The 17,414-nt window shown below is 46.4% G+C and overlaps 1 protein-coding gene across 3 annotated transcripts in view; it reads left to right on the forward strand.

Annotated features, from left to right (window-relative positions):
- The window catches only part of SLC33A1 (solute carrier family 33 member 1), a 73,963-nt gene extending 60,249 nt beyond the window's left edge, over window positions 1–13,714 (forward strand). For all 3 annotated transcript variants that reach the window (XM_075340714.1, XM_075340713.1, XM_075340715.1), the window contains exons 4-7: window positions 2,230–2,414; window positions 3,352–3,469; window positions 10,603–10,818; window positions 12,120–13,714. In XM_075340714.1, the coding sequence (XP_075196829.1) occupies window positions 2,230–2,414; window positions 3,352–3,469; window positions 10,603–10,818; window positions 12,120–12,293 (693 nt within the window). In that variant the 3' untranslated portion in view covers window positions 12,294–13,714. The remainder of the gene's footprint in view (window positions 1–2,229; window positions 2,415–3,351; window positions 3,470–10,602; window positions 10,819–12,119) is intronic.
- The last annotated feature ends 3,700 nt before the right edge of the window (window positions 13,715–17,414 follow it).

Here is a 17,414-nt window from a genome sequence, read left to right on the forward strand (position 1 = left end):
ATGGACTGCTTTGAGACGTCCCATGGTCTGGGTCTCCCATAAGGAACGATGAAGAAAAAGAGAATTTTGTTTACTTACCGTAAATTCTTTTTCTTATAGTTCCGACATGGGAGACCCAGCACCCTCCCTGTTGCCTGTTGGCAGTTCTTGTTCCGTGTGTTTTCACCGACTGTTGTTGTAGACAGAGGTTCCGGTTATTCCGGGTTTTACTCTATGTCTACTTGTGGGTGGATGTCCTCCTTCAGCTTTTGCACTAAACTGGCTAGATGTGGTCATCCAGGGGGTGTATATGCTCGGAGGGAGGAGCTACACTTTTTAGTGTAGTACTTTGTGTGTCCTCCGGAGGCAGAAGCTATACACCCATGGTCTGGGTCTCCCATGTCGGAACTATAAGAAAAAGAATTTACGGTAAGTAAACAAAATTCTCTTTTTTTGCAAATTCTACAAGTTTGAGTGCCGGATCTTACTTAATTGACTTGTAGAGGGGTCCACTGAGCCTTCTCCCCGCCTGGCTAAGCTTGATTGACAGATCCCTATGTGTGCATGAGGAGAGACCTGTCACTAAGGCTTAGCTGGGCAGGGACAGGCCTCGGAACCGCCCACTGACACTGATTCCAGTCTGGAACTTTTTAAAACCATATGTCCTGGGAAAAAACAAGGCAGCGCTACAGAATACATCATTGTTCAGTGGAATTCTGTCAGTATTTATGATCTTTTTATAATTAACTTGACTTTCACACACAGCTTGCAGAAAAGCATTGTCTTGCTGTCCTCATCTAGAACTATGTAATACTACTTTTGGTGTGAACATACCTGTCTGTGTCAAGGAGCCATCTCGATTCTCTTTACACCAATAATTTACATCCACTGTATTACATCTTCATCAGCTTTCTGCCAGTACTTTAGGTGCTGGAACTTCTTTTCCTTCTCAGTATGTATTGCACCTGTAATTTTCCATTGGCTTGCCTACCCTGAGCTGAAATCCCTTCCCGCCCCCATTATGTTTGTAGGCATGTTTACAGATCCCTAATTCAACCCTCTGCAACAATGAGATTACACTTCACATTAGGCTTGGTTCAGACAGCCATATAGCAGTCGTGTCTTATGGTGCATTTTGCAACCACACGTCCTGGCCCAACTGCGGGTCTCCTGACCTGGAGGAACAGCCTCATATTTGCGTATGCCTAGCTTGGAGCTGTAATGTCCTACAGAAACAGGTTAGCTAGAAATGCGTCAGGGACATGATACATCTACACAGTTTTGGTACGATAGAGGTTAGATGGCAATGTGTCAGGGACATGGTACAGGTACACAGTTTTTTGGTACGATCGAGGTTAGATAGTATTGCGTCAGGGACATGATACATCTACACAGTTTTGGTACAATAGAGGTTAGATAGCAATGTGTCAGGGACATGGTACATCTACACAGTTTTTGTATGATAGAGGATAGATGGCAATGCGTCAGGGACATGGTACATCTACACGGTTTTGGTACAATAGACATTAGATAGCAATGCGTCAGGGACATGGTACATCTACACAGTTTTGGTACGATAGAGGTTAGATGGCAATGCGTCAGAGACATTGTACATCTACACAGTTTTGGTATGATAGAGGTTAGATGGCAATGCGTCAGGGACATGGTACATCTACACAGTTTTGGTATGATAGAGGTTAGATGGCAATGCGTCAGGGACATGGTACAGGTACACAGTTTTGGTACTTTTTGTATTCATGAATGCTTACTATTGAGTAAACAAAGATGCAATAACCAGAGCAATGTGCCCCACCTTAATGTATGTCTTACAGATTAGAAAGTTAAGTCATTTCTTATTGTGTGCGCAGTCACAGTACCTTCCTAACATCTGTACAATGTATGTTGTTTTCATGTCTGATGGATGGTTTCAGTGCGACATTGGACCTTATCGAGCGCCGATCATCCATTTAGAAGTCCATGTGCACTCTCTTCCAGACTTGCTGTCACAGGCCAGTGATGGGGCGATCGCTAGTACATCGGCAGCACGACTACACCAGGCAATGTGCTCCTAATAACACTGATATTTTATTCCGCCAGCATAAATCTTCTGATCATCCGGCAATCGAGCGTGTCTCTTGCTTATTGGATGACCTCTAGCATGTTTACTCAGGTCGATAATCTACTCCTCTAAATTCACTATTAGTACTTTTGTTTATTACAGACGTTCACCGTTAACCATGTCTTTTCCAGATTGGCTTTTCAGCTGCTGATGCCGTTACTGGACTTAAACTGGTGGAAAGGGGGGTTCCCAAAGAACATTTGGCCCTTCTGGCAGTTCCAATGGTTCCACTGCAAATATTACTGCCGCTGCTAATCAGCAAATACACCGCAGGGCCCAAGCCGCTCAATGTCTTCCACAGAGCTATGCCATTCAGGTGAGTGTGGGCAGAGCTGTAACACGCTCTAGGGCTATCAGCAGGTGAGGGGATCCTTTCATTACATGAAGAAAAACCTTTATTTGCTCATTTAATAAAGCCTTTTTAAACCATCATGATTCTTCAGCATTTATATCCTCTGAATGTGAGCTCTAATAATTCACTGGATGGGGTCTGAAAGCTTTCACTAAATCATTCACACTTATATATTTTTGAGCTGTCGGTGGTGGTCTCGGTATAGGGACCCCCACTGACTTGCAGGACATGATAGGTTGTGCCTAACTTTAAGAAATAAATTATAAATATTTCTTTAAAGGGAACATGTCACCAGTTTTTGTTTCTGAGCAAAATAAAAACTGATCTGATCAGCCCTACAGCATGATAGCAAGTCATACCGCTAGTGATGAGTGGGCACTACCATGCTCGGGTGCTTGTACTCATAGACAGCATTTTGATGATGGTGTGCCCGGTACTCATTTCCTTAGTAATGTAAGTCAATGAAGGACTCGAGCATCTTTCTGGAAGATCTTCCGGAAAATGCTCGAGTTCCCCATTGACTTCCATTATACTCCTTAAACGGGTACGGAGCACCCGAGCATCAAAATGCTGGTTACAAACACCAAACACCAAGCATGGCAGTGCTCGCTCATCACTAAATACAGCACTTCCAACAGGGCCTCTGCTATCAGGGATTTTGCTGTATAATTTAGTAGTAGGATATTAATGATTTTATTATTTATAGCATATACTAAAAGTCTTTTTCTAAATTTAATTTTCTTCAATTTAGTAGATAAGTCTTACAGCCCGCCGCCCCTGCCCACCCCCCCAAAAAAAAAAAAAAAACAAAAAAAAAAAAACAACATATAACCTTTGTAGAAAACTTTTTCATCCTACTAACTGCATATTAACTATCTCATCTTTCCTATTAACTTTAAAGGTTACTTATGGGCCTGGAATTTGCCTTCTTAGTATGGTGGACCCCACATGTGAGCCATGAGGGAGGGTTTCCGCTTTACTACTACATTACTCTACTGTTGAGCTACGCATTACATCAGGTGACCGTATAATCTTTTTTTTCACTATTATGTTGTCTTTATACTTTGAATGAAATCTTAGTATTTCTGATTCCAAAACGAGATTATGGGATTTAGTATTTCTACACCATAAGGGCAATGTTGAAAAAACAGTTCTCTTCATGTTTTTACATTGCATTGTATTAACGCTTTAATTATATAACTACTTTTGTTTGATATAATCGCTATTCATCTATCAGCCCATATCCAGTCAAGATCGTGCTGTGCTGTGCAAATGTTTTAGGCAGGTGTTAGGGGGAAACTGCTGCAAAGTAAGGCTAGGTTCGCACACTGCGTCTTTTTGACGCTGCGTTTTTGTGCGTTTTTGGCCGCTAAAAACGCACAAAAACGCACCTGCGTCGAAAAAACGCATCATAAAACGCATGCGTTTTTGCCGCGATTTGGTGCGTTTTTGGCTGCGTTTTGCTGCGTTTTTGATCTCTGCGTTTTGCTGCGTTTTTCAAATGCATTGCATGGGCGGAAAACGCAGGAAAGAACTGACATGTCCATTTTTTTTTTTTTAACTCAAAAACGCAGGTAAAAAAAACAGATGTGTACGGACAGCAAAAATGAAAACTCATAGACTTTGCTGGGGAAGCAAAGTTCTGCAGTTTTGAGGCCAAAAACGCACCCCGAAAAACGCGCAAAAACGCCGCGAAAAACGCACTGTGCGCACATAGCCTAGTCTGCTTTCAAAACTAGAGGTGTTAATAGTTTGCATTTTGTTAAATATAAAGTGAAGGAACAGAAGATCTAAATCCAATATTTGGTGTGACCGCTCTTTGCTTTGAAGGAAGCATCAGTTCTTCTTGATACACTTGTACACAGTCAGGGATTTTGTAGGATCAGTCAGGCGTATACGTATCTGATTATACAAATGACAATAATTCAAAATCAATATATCATTCATTTATATCATTTTTATCATATAAATCATTTATTGTTTTCGAAGACACTGAGCAAGAAGCTTATTCCAAACATTTTGGAGAACTCATAAACCGCTCAGGATAACAAACCAAAATCAGACTTTGCCATCACAAAATGAAAAGATAAAGCAAATCTGGGTCACCGCTCAGGTTATCGTCCAGCTCTTAGGGGCACTTTGCACACTACGACATCGCAAGCCGATGCTGCGATGCAGAGCGCGATAGTCCCCGCCCCCGCCGCAACTGCGATATCCTTGTGATAACTGCCGTAGCGAACATTATCGCTACGGCAGCTTCACATGGACTCACCTGTCCTCCGACCGTCGCTCTGGCCGACGACCCGCCTCCTTATTAAGGGGGCGGGTCGTACGGCGTCACTGCGACGTCACACGGCAGGCAGCCAATAGGAGCGGAGGGGCGGAGATGAGCGGGACGTAAACATCCCGCCCACCTCCTTTCTTCCGCATATCCTACGGAAGCTGCAGTGACGCCGGTAGATGTTCCTCGCTCCTGCGGCTTCATACACAGCGATGTGTGCTGCCGCAGGAACGAGGAACAACATCGGACCGTCGCATCAGCGTAATCATGGATTACGCCGACGCTGCACCGATGATACGATTACGACGCTTTTGCGCTCATTAATCGTATCATCGAGCCTTTACACACTACGATGTCGCATGCGATGCCGGAAGTACGTCATTTTCAATTTGACTCCACCGACATCGCACCTGCGATGTCGTAGTGTGCAAAGCCCGCCTTAGTCTTTAGCAAAGACCAACAACACTGGAGGTCTGCACACCTCCACACACAGGCCTTGAATCAGACAATTGGTTCCATGCCCCAAGCAGGGGATATGTAAGCAGCCAGTCACACCCATCTCTGACTGCTCATAAACCCAGCCCTAACATGCCCTATTAGCAGGGCCAGATTAAGGTTGGTGGGGGCCCCTGGGCAGAAAATCTGGTGGGGGCCCCATAACGTTAACATTTTTAGCCATAACAGTAGAGCACGAACCGTAGCATTTAGATCTAAATCCAATGAACATTTATCGTATCCTGTTCTGCCACATTCAGATTTACAGTACTACAATACAGATACAGTCCAGGATAAATCACAGCTGTCCACTTACACACAGAAAGTAGAGTTAAGGCTGCTTTACACATTTCGATCTCGTATGCGATCGCACACGCCCCCATCGTATGTGCGGAACAGGCAATTTGTTGCCCGTGTCGCACAAACGATTAACCCCCGTCACACGTACTTACCTTCCAAATGACCTCGCTGTGGGCGGCGAACATCCACTTCCTGAAGTGAAAGGGACGTCACACAGCGGCCGGCCAATAGAAGCGGAGGGGCGGAGATGAGCGGGACGTAAACATCCAGCCCACCTCCTTCCTTCCGCATTGCCGGCGGGACGCAGGTAAGCTGCAGTTCATCGTTCCCGGGGTGTCACACTGAGCGATGTGTGCTGCCTCAAGAACGATGAACAAAGAGACGTTCAATTTTTAGAAAATGAACGACGTGTATGCAATCAACGGTTTAACGCACAATCAGGGTCGCACGTAGCTGTCACACACTACAATATCACTAACGATGCCGGATGTGCGTCACTTACGACGTGACCCCGCCGAGACATCGTTAGATATATTGTAGCGTGTAAAGCCCGCTTTTGTCACATATTTTTTATTGATCCCAATGTTAAGGCAGCCAGGGCCGGCTCCAGGGTTTTGTGGCCTCCGGGTGAGTCTCAGTGGGCCCCATCCACACACAGACACGCACACACACATACAGGCATGCGTATATACATATTTGAAGACAAATTCAGAAGAATACATATAAACAGAAAAATATATGCACAGTTATATACACTGACATACATGCAGACACAGACGCATTAGGGCTCGTGCGCACGTTGCGTAATTACATGCATTTACGCTGCGTATAGCACTGCAGTGTAAATGCATGCGTCCTGTGTCCCCTATACAATCTATGTAGATTGTGCATGATACGTGCACCCATTGCTTTTATGAACGCAGCGATTTGGGTGCTAAAATGTTGACCCAAATCCGTGCGTTCATAAAATGAGCATGTCAATTATTCCGTGCGCTATGGATGCAGCTCCCACTCTGTCTATGGTGGGGGCAGCAGCCAGAGCGCATGAAATCGGCTTTTTTTGTACAGAAAAACTGCATCCATTATGCAGTGTTTCTGCAGCGATTTGACGCGCACATGTGCTGTCAAATCGCTGCAGAATATTCAGCAGTCACCTGCGCATGAGCCCTTACAGGTATTAATATGGGAAAGTCGCCAGCAGCCTCACTTACCTCTCCCGCTTGTTTCCGTCCAGCTCCTTCAGGACATGTGGCTGTTTCACGATGGCTGTCACTAACACACATGACTGCACACTGACAGCACTGCTGTATATACATCACAGGAGGGGCTGGGGGCTACGATATATACATTACAGGAGGGGCAGGGGGCATAGACGTTACTGGAGTGGCAAACAGCTCTGGTGGTGTACTCATCACTGCGATGGGTGACATAGCGCTCTGGGGAACCCATATAGTTCTGGGGGGGGGGGGGGGGCGCACAGACTGCTCTAATTCATATATACACACACAGTACTGCTTCTTACACACACATCTCTGACACACACACACACACTACAAAGCACCCCCCATCACCACCTACACACACACACACACACACACACACACAATACAATGCACCCCCCATTACCCCTACACACACACGCGCACACACAATACAATGCACCCCCCATTACCCCTACACACACACGCACACACAATACAATGCACCCCCCATTACCCCTACACACACACACAATACAACCCCCATTACCCCTACACACACACACACACACACACACACACACAATACACCCCCCATTACCCCTACACACACACAATACAATGCACCCCCCATTACCCCCCCCCCCCCCCCCCCCACACACACACACACACACACACACACACACACACACACACACAATACAATGCACTCCCCATTACCCCCCCACACACACACACACACACACAATACAAAGCACCCCCCATTACCCCTACACACACACACACACACACAATACAATGCACCCCCCATTACCCCTCTCCCCACACACAATACAATGCACCCCCCATTACCCCTACACACACACGCACACACAATACAATGCACCCCCCATTACCCCTACACACACGCACACACAATACAATGCACCCCCCATTACCCCTACACACACACACACACACACAATACAATGCACCCCCCATTACCCCTACACACACACACACAATACAATGCACCCCCCATTACCCCTACACACACACACACACACACACACAATACAACCCCCATTACCCCTACACACACACACACAATACAACCCCCATTACCCCTACACACACACACAATACACCCCCCATTACCCCTACACACACACACACACACACAATACACCCCCCATTACCCCTACACACACACACACACACACACACACACACACACACACATAATACAATGCACCCCCCATTACCCACACACACACACACACAATACAATGCACCCCCCATTACCCCTACACACACACACAATACAATGCACCCCCCATTACCCCTCCCCACACACAATACAATGCACCCCCCATTACCCCTCCCCACACACAATACAATGCACCCCCCATTACCCCTCCCCACACACACACACAATACACCCCCCATTGCCCCTCCCCACACACACACACACACACACACACAATACAATGCACCCCCATTACCCCTCCCCCACACACACACACACACACACACACACAATACAATGCACCCCCATTACCCCTCCCCACACACACACACACACACACACACAATGCACCCCCATTACCCCTCCCCCCACACACATTACCCCTCTCCCCACACACAATACAATGCACCCCCCATTACCCCTCTCCCCACACACATTACCCCTCTCCCCACACACAATACAATGCACCCCCCATTACCCCTCTCCCCACACACAATACAATGCACCCCCCATTACCCCTCTCCCCACACACAATACAATGCACCCCCCATTACCCCTCTCCCCACACACAATACAATGCACCCCCATTACCCCTCTCCCCACACACACACACACACACACACAACACAATGCACCCCTCATGACCTCTCCCCCCACACACAATACACCCTCCATTACCCCTCCCCCTCACACACAATACAGTGCACCCTCCATTACCCCTCCCTCCACACACAATACACCCTCCATTACCCCTCCCCCTCACACACAATACACCCTCCATTACCCCTCCCCCTCACACACAATACAATGCACCCTCCATTACCCCTCCCCCCCACATACAATACAACCCTTATCACCCCCTACACACACAAATTACACTGCTCCATCCCTACACACGCCTGCCTCCCCCCCTCCCTCGGAATACAGTACTCCTCCTCTGCCTGTCACAGAGCTGTGTTCCTTCACAAATGTTCCCCGTTGTGTCCTCTGCCACTCCTCACTCATCCCCATTAATTACACCTGTCTCTTCAGCTCCTTCATGGAGCGCTCGCTTCCTCATGTCCCCAGTGTGGCGCCGGCAGCACTGTGATGACGTCAGCAAGGTGCTGATCTCATCACGTTGCTGCACGTCGGGGGCGGGGCCCAGTCCCGGTGCGCTGTTCAAATGTATTTACGTCTGAAAGACGCAAATACATTTGAATAGGAACGGAAACAGGAAGCTGCGGTCATCGGCTCTGCTGCGCTCCTCTGCAGTGTACATGCCGGCACACAGCAGAGCCGGCACACAGCAGAGCCGGCACACAGCAGAGCCGGCACACAGCGCTGCCTCCTGCTCCTGCTAGTGTGCCTGGCATGTAAGGAGCGCAGCGGGGACAGCAGACAGCGGCCCACCACACCGTGCCCCTGCTTCTAGGTACGGCCGCAGCACATAGCAGGGAGCATTAGCACACCTCTGACCCCGGAAGTTCAAGCGGCCGCTGGTACTTCCGAGGTCAATCCTGTGCCCGCAGTTTGTTTTTGCGTCTTAAAGACGTAGATGCAAATTAATAGCGGTGACCCCCCCCCCCCGAAAACACAGCTGATTTATTAGACTGTCTTTACGGAGGGGGAGACGGTGTGAAAAAAAAAATGCTGACAGGTGCCTAGTGCCAAGTATGGTGGGGGCCCCCTTAGAAGCTCTTTTGGTGGGGGCCCCTGGGCTCCAGCCCCGCCTGCCCCGCCTATAATCCGGCCCTGCCTATTAGGCCTAAGACACACGGCATGAAAATCGGACCGAGTCCAATGCGATTAAAAATCTCATTCCACTCGGACCAATTTTAGCCTTTGTACCAGCACCCATGATCGATTATTTTCTCAGCCCTAATCGGACTGAGAAAACAGTCACAGCATGCTGTGATTGTTATGCGAGACTCTTCCTCTCGCACGCATTCAAGTGTATGGGGCGAGAGAAAGGTATACCGCGAGTGCAGGGTGAGAATGGCAATAGCCGGCTACGGAGGAGAGAGGGAGATAAATCCCTCCCGCCCCTCCTCAGCGCCGGCCCGTCCCCTGCAGCTGAAGTCCGATTGCATGATCAGACCTCAGTCGCAGTGACACTCGCATGACACTCAGCTCCCACTGTGCTGTCCGCGTGAGCAGAGTGTCATGCGAGGATCGCATTAGTCCCTGTGTGGCACCGAGCTTAACTGTATCAGCATTATACGTGCTGGAGCCTGCTCTGGGATTACATCACCGAGGCACCCCTGGAGTGGATCTCTGGAGATCCACTGTAATCAACATGTACCCAGTCAGAAGACTTAAGCGTATACAAGACACCTTCCCTTTTTCCATATGTTCTGTTATTCCCTGTTTTAGCTTTAACAAGTTGATTGCAGTTATTCTGTACCTTTAAACTATACCTGTAATGATGCAGTAAGAGCAGAGATATAGCTGCTCCGTGGGCGTTTCAGGTGCCAGTACCACATGTGATGGCCGGTGGGTATTTTGCACAAATCTTTTTTAATTAGTCGGACCCGTGCAGGATACTCGCCAGATTGGTGTTGCTGCTCTCTACGTGATCGCATTAGTGGGGTATTATCGGTGAAGGTAATTAGCAGTTTGGTCTTCATGTAAACTCCAGGATTTTCATTATTTCTTCTTGTTTTCCAGGTCGCATTGTACAGCATGTTTGTTGCAATCATGGCTTTCAATGCCAAAGTTAGTGACCCTCTTATCGGAGGGACATACATGACACTTTTAAACACCGTTTCTAATCTTGGAGGAAACTGGCCGGCTACTGTGGCTCTTTGGTTTGTAGACCATCTAACGAGTAAAGAATGTGTAGGGGCTGCTGACCAGAGCTGTGCAGACCATGAGGCCTCGGAGGCAAGTCCATCATCTTCATATATGTGTACATTATGAAAATCTACCATTTACATGTAGACATATTATTGACTTATGAGAAACGTTTGTGGCATTATTATACAATTGTCTAGACTGACCTTTACTAGTCTTATTTTTAATGGTGAGACTTGTTTAGTTGTCGGCACCTCTTCTCTTTTACGAAGTATGGTTCCTATATTAAAGGGAATGTGTCAGTAAAAAATGACCAACTGATTAAATCCAGTTTTTATGATAAATGCTTTTTTTTTTTTTTTTAATTTGTTAAAGGGAACCTGTCACCTAGAATATGCGTTCTCACCTATCAGCAGACACATGTGTGCCCTAATTACACCTCCCTACCCATCCCTGTGTTATAAAATTGTATAATATGAAAGTAATAAACGTTTTATTACCTTCATATTTCGTATGTAAATAGCAGGGAATGTGGTCACAGGGGCGGCGCCTTGCCCTATGGACGGCTGCATATTTCCGTCGTATCACGCCCCTGTGGGCGTGATACCATGGGGCGACGTCCCCATCGCTCATTCTATCCTGCGCGCATTGCAGCAGGCTTCTCTTCCGGGTTCTCCTTGTCAGTTTCAGACGCGCACTGTGCATGCGCAGTGCGCGTCTGAAGCCGGCGATTGAACACCCGGAAACGAAGCCTGCTGCAATGCTCACAGGATAGAATGAGCGATGGGGACGTCGCCCCATGGTATCACGCCCACAGGGGCGTGATACCACGGAAATATGCAGACGTCCATAGGGCAAGGCGCCGCCCATGTGACCACATTCCCTGCTATTTACATAGGAAATATGAAGGTAATAAAACGTTTTTTATTACTTTCATATTATACAATTTTACAGCACAGGGATGGGTAGGGAGGTGTAATTAGGGCACACATGCGTCTGCTGATGGGTCAGAACGCATATCCTAGGTGACAGGTTCCCTTTAATCTTCAATTTTCACACCGGTCACAAAGTGTAATATTAGGCTCACGCTTCCTGTTCTCAGCTGTCGCCTGTACAGCAATAGACACAGTTTTCTAGGCATACTCTGATCTGGACAAAGGTTATCATAAAGGTAGAGCTGTGACACCACCTATAGTGAATGGTGGATCCTGTGCTATCCACTGTATAAAGTTATTATTTGTCGTTCTAATCCTGTCTGTGATGATAACGAGCCTGCTGAAATGTTCTTTGTGAAGAACAGGAACTATGAGTTACTGTTTGCTAATGAATAAAGTACATGAAGCATAATATTAACAAATATATATATATATATTATTTTTCTTTTTTTTCAGTTATGTACAAAATTGGGTGGCTCCTGTGTTACTACGCTAGATGGCTATTTTGTAGAATCGGTAGTATGTGTGGTCATTGGATTCTGCTGGTGGCTATTTCTGGGACCCGCATTTAAGAAGTTACAGAATGAAGGCCAGTCTTCATGGAAGTGTCGGAGGAGAAGTTACCGTTAACATGAACATCTTTCTGCCGCTACTGTGGATCTTAAAGTGTTTCCTTCCATTACCAGAAAGGATAGAGTAAGGGCTACCATCTACATTACAACCAGACACTGCTCCACCATGTGCTCTGTGGATGGATGTGTATTATTCCTCTACATTTTTAAACAAATTTTCTGGTCATTTCCCTGCAGTAACTTCCTTATGGGCAACGCACATGTAGACCACTGAGAGGAGCTTGCACACCGGCCGCTTATTACTGATACGATGAAGGCTCATACTTCATTGTTTAGATGCTTTAAAATGGAAATTACTTGACACAAGATGGTTTATGTGAAGAATCTGTGAAGATTTATCAGCTTTCCTGATGTGTGTTTGTTATTACTGGTATTCCCCAAGAAATAACAACTTCTTATAATGGTACGGTGTACACTTTGTTATTCCTCCTAGAACTGTATGAATACATTGGAAACTGGGTTTGAGGATTCTGTTTGTCAAAGAGGAGTGTGCGTCTAACACCCAGAGCTCTTATTGGGCAGTGTTACAGGGACACACCCACAAATGGTAACACCCAGTTGTCAGTTTATTCCTACATTGCTAGACAAATTATATAGGATCGTCACTATGCTCCAGAATTGTTATTCCATAGAGAATTAAAGTATTTACAAAATTACACATCTCAGTCTTTAAAGGAGACCTTTCACCTCCAAAAATGCTATTTACCAGCAGATGTAGGGTTAATCTGCCGGTATGCCGGTATATAGTATTAAGGTCATGCTTGTCTTACTGGACAGCAACAGAGAAAAAATGAACTTTTATTCTTTCTGTAGCCGCTCACTTCCAGTCACCTGGGATGTGCAGGGAAGGATTAGTCACTAATCATTACAGTGTGCACGGCTGTAATTACTCCCTGGCACATTGACGTGCGGCCAGAGTGTGTGCGGCCAGAGTGTGTGCGGCCAGAGTGTGTGCGGCCAGAGTGTGTGCGGCCAGAGTGTGTGCGGCCAGAGTGTGTGCGGCCGACTGTCGATCACTGTGCCAAGGAGAGCACTCGGTGTAGTGAGCAGTGAATGTTGCTGCTCCCTGCACTGCAGTGATGACTGAAAGCAAGCTGTTGCAAGGAAGACATAAGTTAATTTCCCCCCTGGAGCTGCTGCTGCAGTAAGACGGGCAGCATGAATCTTATGCTGTTTACTGGACATGACAGGTTCTCTTTAAAGTAAAATCTATGTAAAATGAAAACCAAAAACTTTAATTATACACATCAAAGTTTATCTGCATAGAATTTTGCACCTAAACCCTGATAAAATGTAGGTACGGTATTAGTTTTAAGGAAGATGGATTTTTTTGTTTGTTTGTTTTGTTCTTATAATTTTTTCAATCCAAGACACCAGCAACTTTTAGAATTTGGGGCGTTTTTTTTTTTTCTTTTTTTTAATATCTCTAAATGCAAGGTGCTCCATTTCTTCAATACCTTTGCTAGGGGGCTGGTCTATATGCAGCTGTATGTGGCTTCTATTAGCCCAGGTATAGTTGTTTGGAGAAACTGTTAAAAAGGCATAGAGTAGTACTGTCAAGTATATGAGAGAAATAATTTGTTTAGAAGAAATAGTCATTGAAGAAAATCTGGTAAGGACACATTAAAAGGACATTTTATTCATTGTAAGGTCAACAAAAAAAAAGTGACCTTTTGTGAAGAAGAGGGTTAGAGCGTGTGCCCCTCGATCAGTGTTTGCAGCGTTTTGGATGCAGTGTGTTTCAGCTGCGCCAAAAACGCTGCATTGTACAGTACAAGCACAGTGGCTGGGATTTCTAGAAATCCCGTGCCTCTACGGCTCACAGCATAAGCAGACCTGCCTTATGGTGTCCCGAGCTGCAGCATGTCAATTCTTTGCTGCAGAGTCACAAGCATTCTCCGCAGCGAGAACACAGTGAGAGACCGCGGTGCCCCGAACCCTGATCGTGGACACGAGCAGCTGCGGTCTCCTGCGGAGGAGACTTGTGGCCCTGCAGGTCAGGACCTGCCACGTCCAGGACACAGCAGATCCTGATCGTGGGCACGTACCCTGAAAGTGACCTGTCAGGAGGTTCCCACCACATATTCTGGCATGAAATTAACTTTCCAAATGTATGTCTATTGGTGCCTAGTAGTCATGAGTAAATAAAAAGACATGATTTGTACAACTCCACAACAGTCCATGTAAGCCGCCTATTGAAATCACACTAATCCCGACGCTCTTCTTATGATGTGGATGAAGTCTACGTCTTCCACTTGCCTCGGGACATCCTTGCCAAACAGCATAGGATTGACGCATGCTGCCTATTATGGACAGAGGAATTGATGGTCCCGCAAGTGATTTTATCACTGCCCTCTGTGGTTTCTATGCCTTTAAGGAGGTGTGCTCGGAACTCTTTCCACTGCCCAGGTTATGGCAAAACACCCCACATATGTGCCGACCTATCCTGCGAGGTAATGTTCAAGCATTGTCTGGATGATGTAAGGGGGCAACATGTACATCAGTCAAAGAAAGAGGGGCTGGTTTAGCATGATTTCAAAGGCGTCTTGCACGGACCGGTTGTGCCCACCTGATGCTTGGCATACAGCATGGGGGTCTAAATTAGCTGCAGGGGTACTGGCACTAACGGAAAATTACTTTGGAAAAGTATTTTCAAGCCACAGCACGTGTTGGTAACAGTTTAGTAGAGTAAAACCTAACGACAGGTTCGCTTTAAAGGCCCCGTCACACTAAGCAACATCGCTGTTAACGAACAACTTTTGTGACGTTGCTAGCGATGTTGCTGTGTGTGACATCCAGCAACAACCTGGCCCCTGCTGTGAGGTCGTTGGTTGTTGCTGAATGTCCTGGGCCATTTTTTGGTTGTTGCTGTCCCGCTGTGAAGCACAGATCGCTGTGTGTGACAGCGAGACAGCAACAACTAAATGTGCAGGCAGCAGGAGCCGGCTTCTGCGGAGGCTGGTAACCACAGTAAACATCGGGTAACCAAGAAGCCCTGTCCTTTTGTTACCCGATATTTACCTCTGTTACCAGCCTCCGCCGCTCTCACTGTCAGTGCCGGCTCCTGCTCTGTGCACATGTAGCTGCAGGACACATCGGGTTAATTAACCCGATGTGTGCTGTAGCTAGGAGAGCAGGGAGCCAGCGCTAAGGGTATGTGCGCACGTTGCTTTTTACCTGCTTTTTACCTGCTTTTTTGCTGCTTTTTCTTCTGCGCTGTTTAATGCCAAAATGGATGTGTTCTTCTATTCAAGCAAAGTCTATGGGAATTTGGGTTTCTTGTTCACACTATTGTTGTTCAAAATGCTGCCTTTTTGTGGCAGAACTTTGGTCAAAAACTCAGCTTTTCAAAGAAGCAACATGTCAATTGTTTTTGCCATTTGGGTTTTGCACTGCAAAGCTGAGTTTTTGACCAAAGTTCTGCCACAAAAAGGCAGCATTTTGAACAACAATAGTGTGAACAAGAAACCCAAATTCCCATAGACTTTGCTTGAATAGAAGAACACATCCATTTTGGCATTAAACAGCGCAGAAGAAAAAGCAGCAAAAAAGCAGGTAAAAAGCAGGTAAAAAGCAACGTGCGCACATACCCTAAGCATTGTGCGCTGCTCCCTGCTCTGTGCACATTTAGCTGCAGTACACATCGGGTAATTAACCCGATGTGTGCTGTAACTAGGAGAGCAGGGAGCCAGCGCTCAGTGTGCACTGCTCCCTGTTCTCTGCACGTGTAGCTCCGTGCGCTGGTAACCAAGGTAAATATCGGGTTGGTTACCCGATATTTACCTTAGTTACCAAGCACAGCATCTTCCACGCAGCGCTGGGGGCTGGTCACTGGTTGCTGGTGAGCTCACCAGCAACTCGTGTAGCGACTCTCCAGCGATCCCTGCCAGGTCAGGTTGCTGGTGGGATCGCTGGAGCGTCGCAGTGTGACATCTCACCAGCAAACCTCCTAGCAACTTACCAGCGATCCCTATCGTTGTTGGGATCGCTGGTAAGTTGCTTAGTGTGACTGGACCTTAAGACTATGCTTAGTCTGAACAGCATCTATTCTAACTTGAGGCACGTCAGGTTGTTGCATTTCCGTACCTTAAAACTGTGTTTTTAAATTGCATATTTATTGCTGATTTTCTCCATCAAACGTACAGTACAATACTAGTGAATTGGGTTTAGAGCAGATTTGAGGGCATGATGCAGATTATAAAATCCTCAGAATACTCTGTTTGGCCATGGTGGTGACCCACGTTTCTCCTACATTACTTTAAGGCCCTGTGCGCACTGGGAAATAACTTTTTCTTAAGAAAAATCTGCACCCTTTGGTAGAATATTGCACCCATGGCAAAAACCGCGGTAATAACGCACCCGCGGTATTGCTGCGGGTTGGTACCTGCGTTTTTTTTTACCATTTCTATGGCAAAAACCATAGGTACCTGCGGAAAAGAAGTGACATGCTCATTCTTTTTGGTGCAGAAATTCTGCAGCAAAACCTAGAGGCAAAAAAAACGCAGTGTGCGCACAGTATTTTTTTTTTCCCCATAGGTTTTGCTGTAGAACGACTGCAGGAAGGTTAGGAACAAAAACCACACCTTTTCTGCCTCGAAAACCTCAGCAAAAACCAGTGTGCGCACATGGCATAAAAGGCAAAAGCTGCTGTAAAATCCACTTGCAAATATAGGACAATACATGCAAATTAAAGGGTGTTTCCAAGAATACGTCTATTTTGCCTTTTAGCTTGTGCTATGTTAACATAATAGAAAAGAACTGCTACATATCCTCTGCAGCGATACCGCTGCTCCGGCCTTTGCTGACAGGCTGCAGTGGTTGACATCTAGGCTAACGCAAACTTCACTGCTGTAGTAATCGGAGTCCGGCGGCCCATGCCTTCTACATTGGCTGAGCTCTGAGATTGGCTGCAGCGGTCATATTCTCTAAAGTCGTGATGTCACCGCTGCAGCTTGTTAACAAAGGTCGGAGCACATTGGAGCGGTGTCACTAGAGCTCATTCACTATTATTTTAACCTTGTGCAGTTTAAGCGTTTGCCAAGAGATCTGCCTTGCCTTATGTTACATGTGATTTTTGCCCTTGGATTTTCATTGTTATCTCAAAATTACTTCAAAATGG

This window comes from Anomaloglossus baeobatrachus, chromosome 3 (genome assembly GCF_048569485.1).
Source record: "Anomaloglossus baeobatrachus isolate aAnoBae1 chromosome 3, aAnoBae1.hap1, whole genome shotgun sequence".
Classification (NCBI taxonomy): Eukaryota; Metazoa; Chordata; class Amphibia; order Anura; family Aromobatidae; genus Anomaloglossus; species Anomaloglossus baeobatrachus.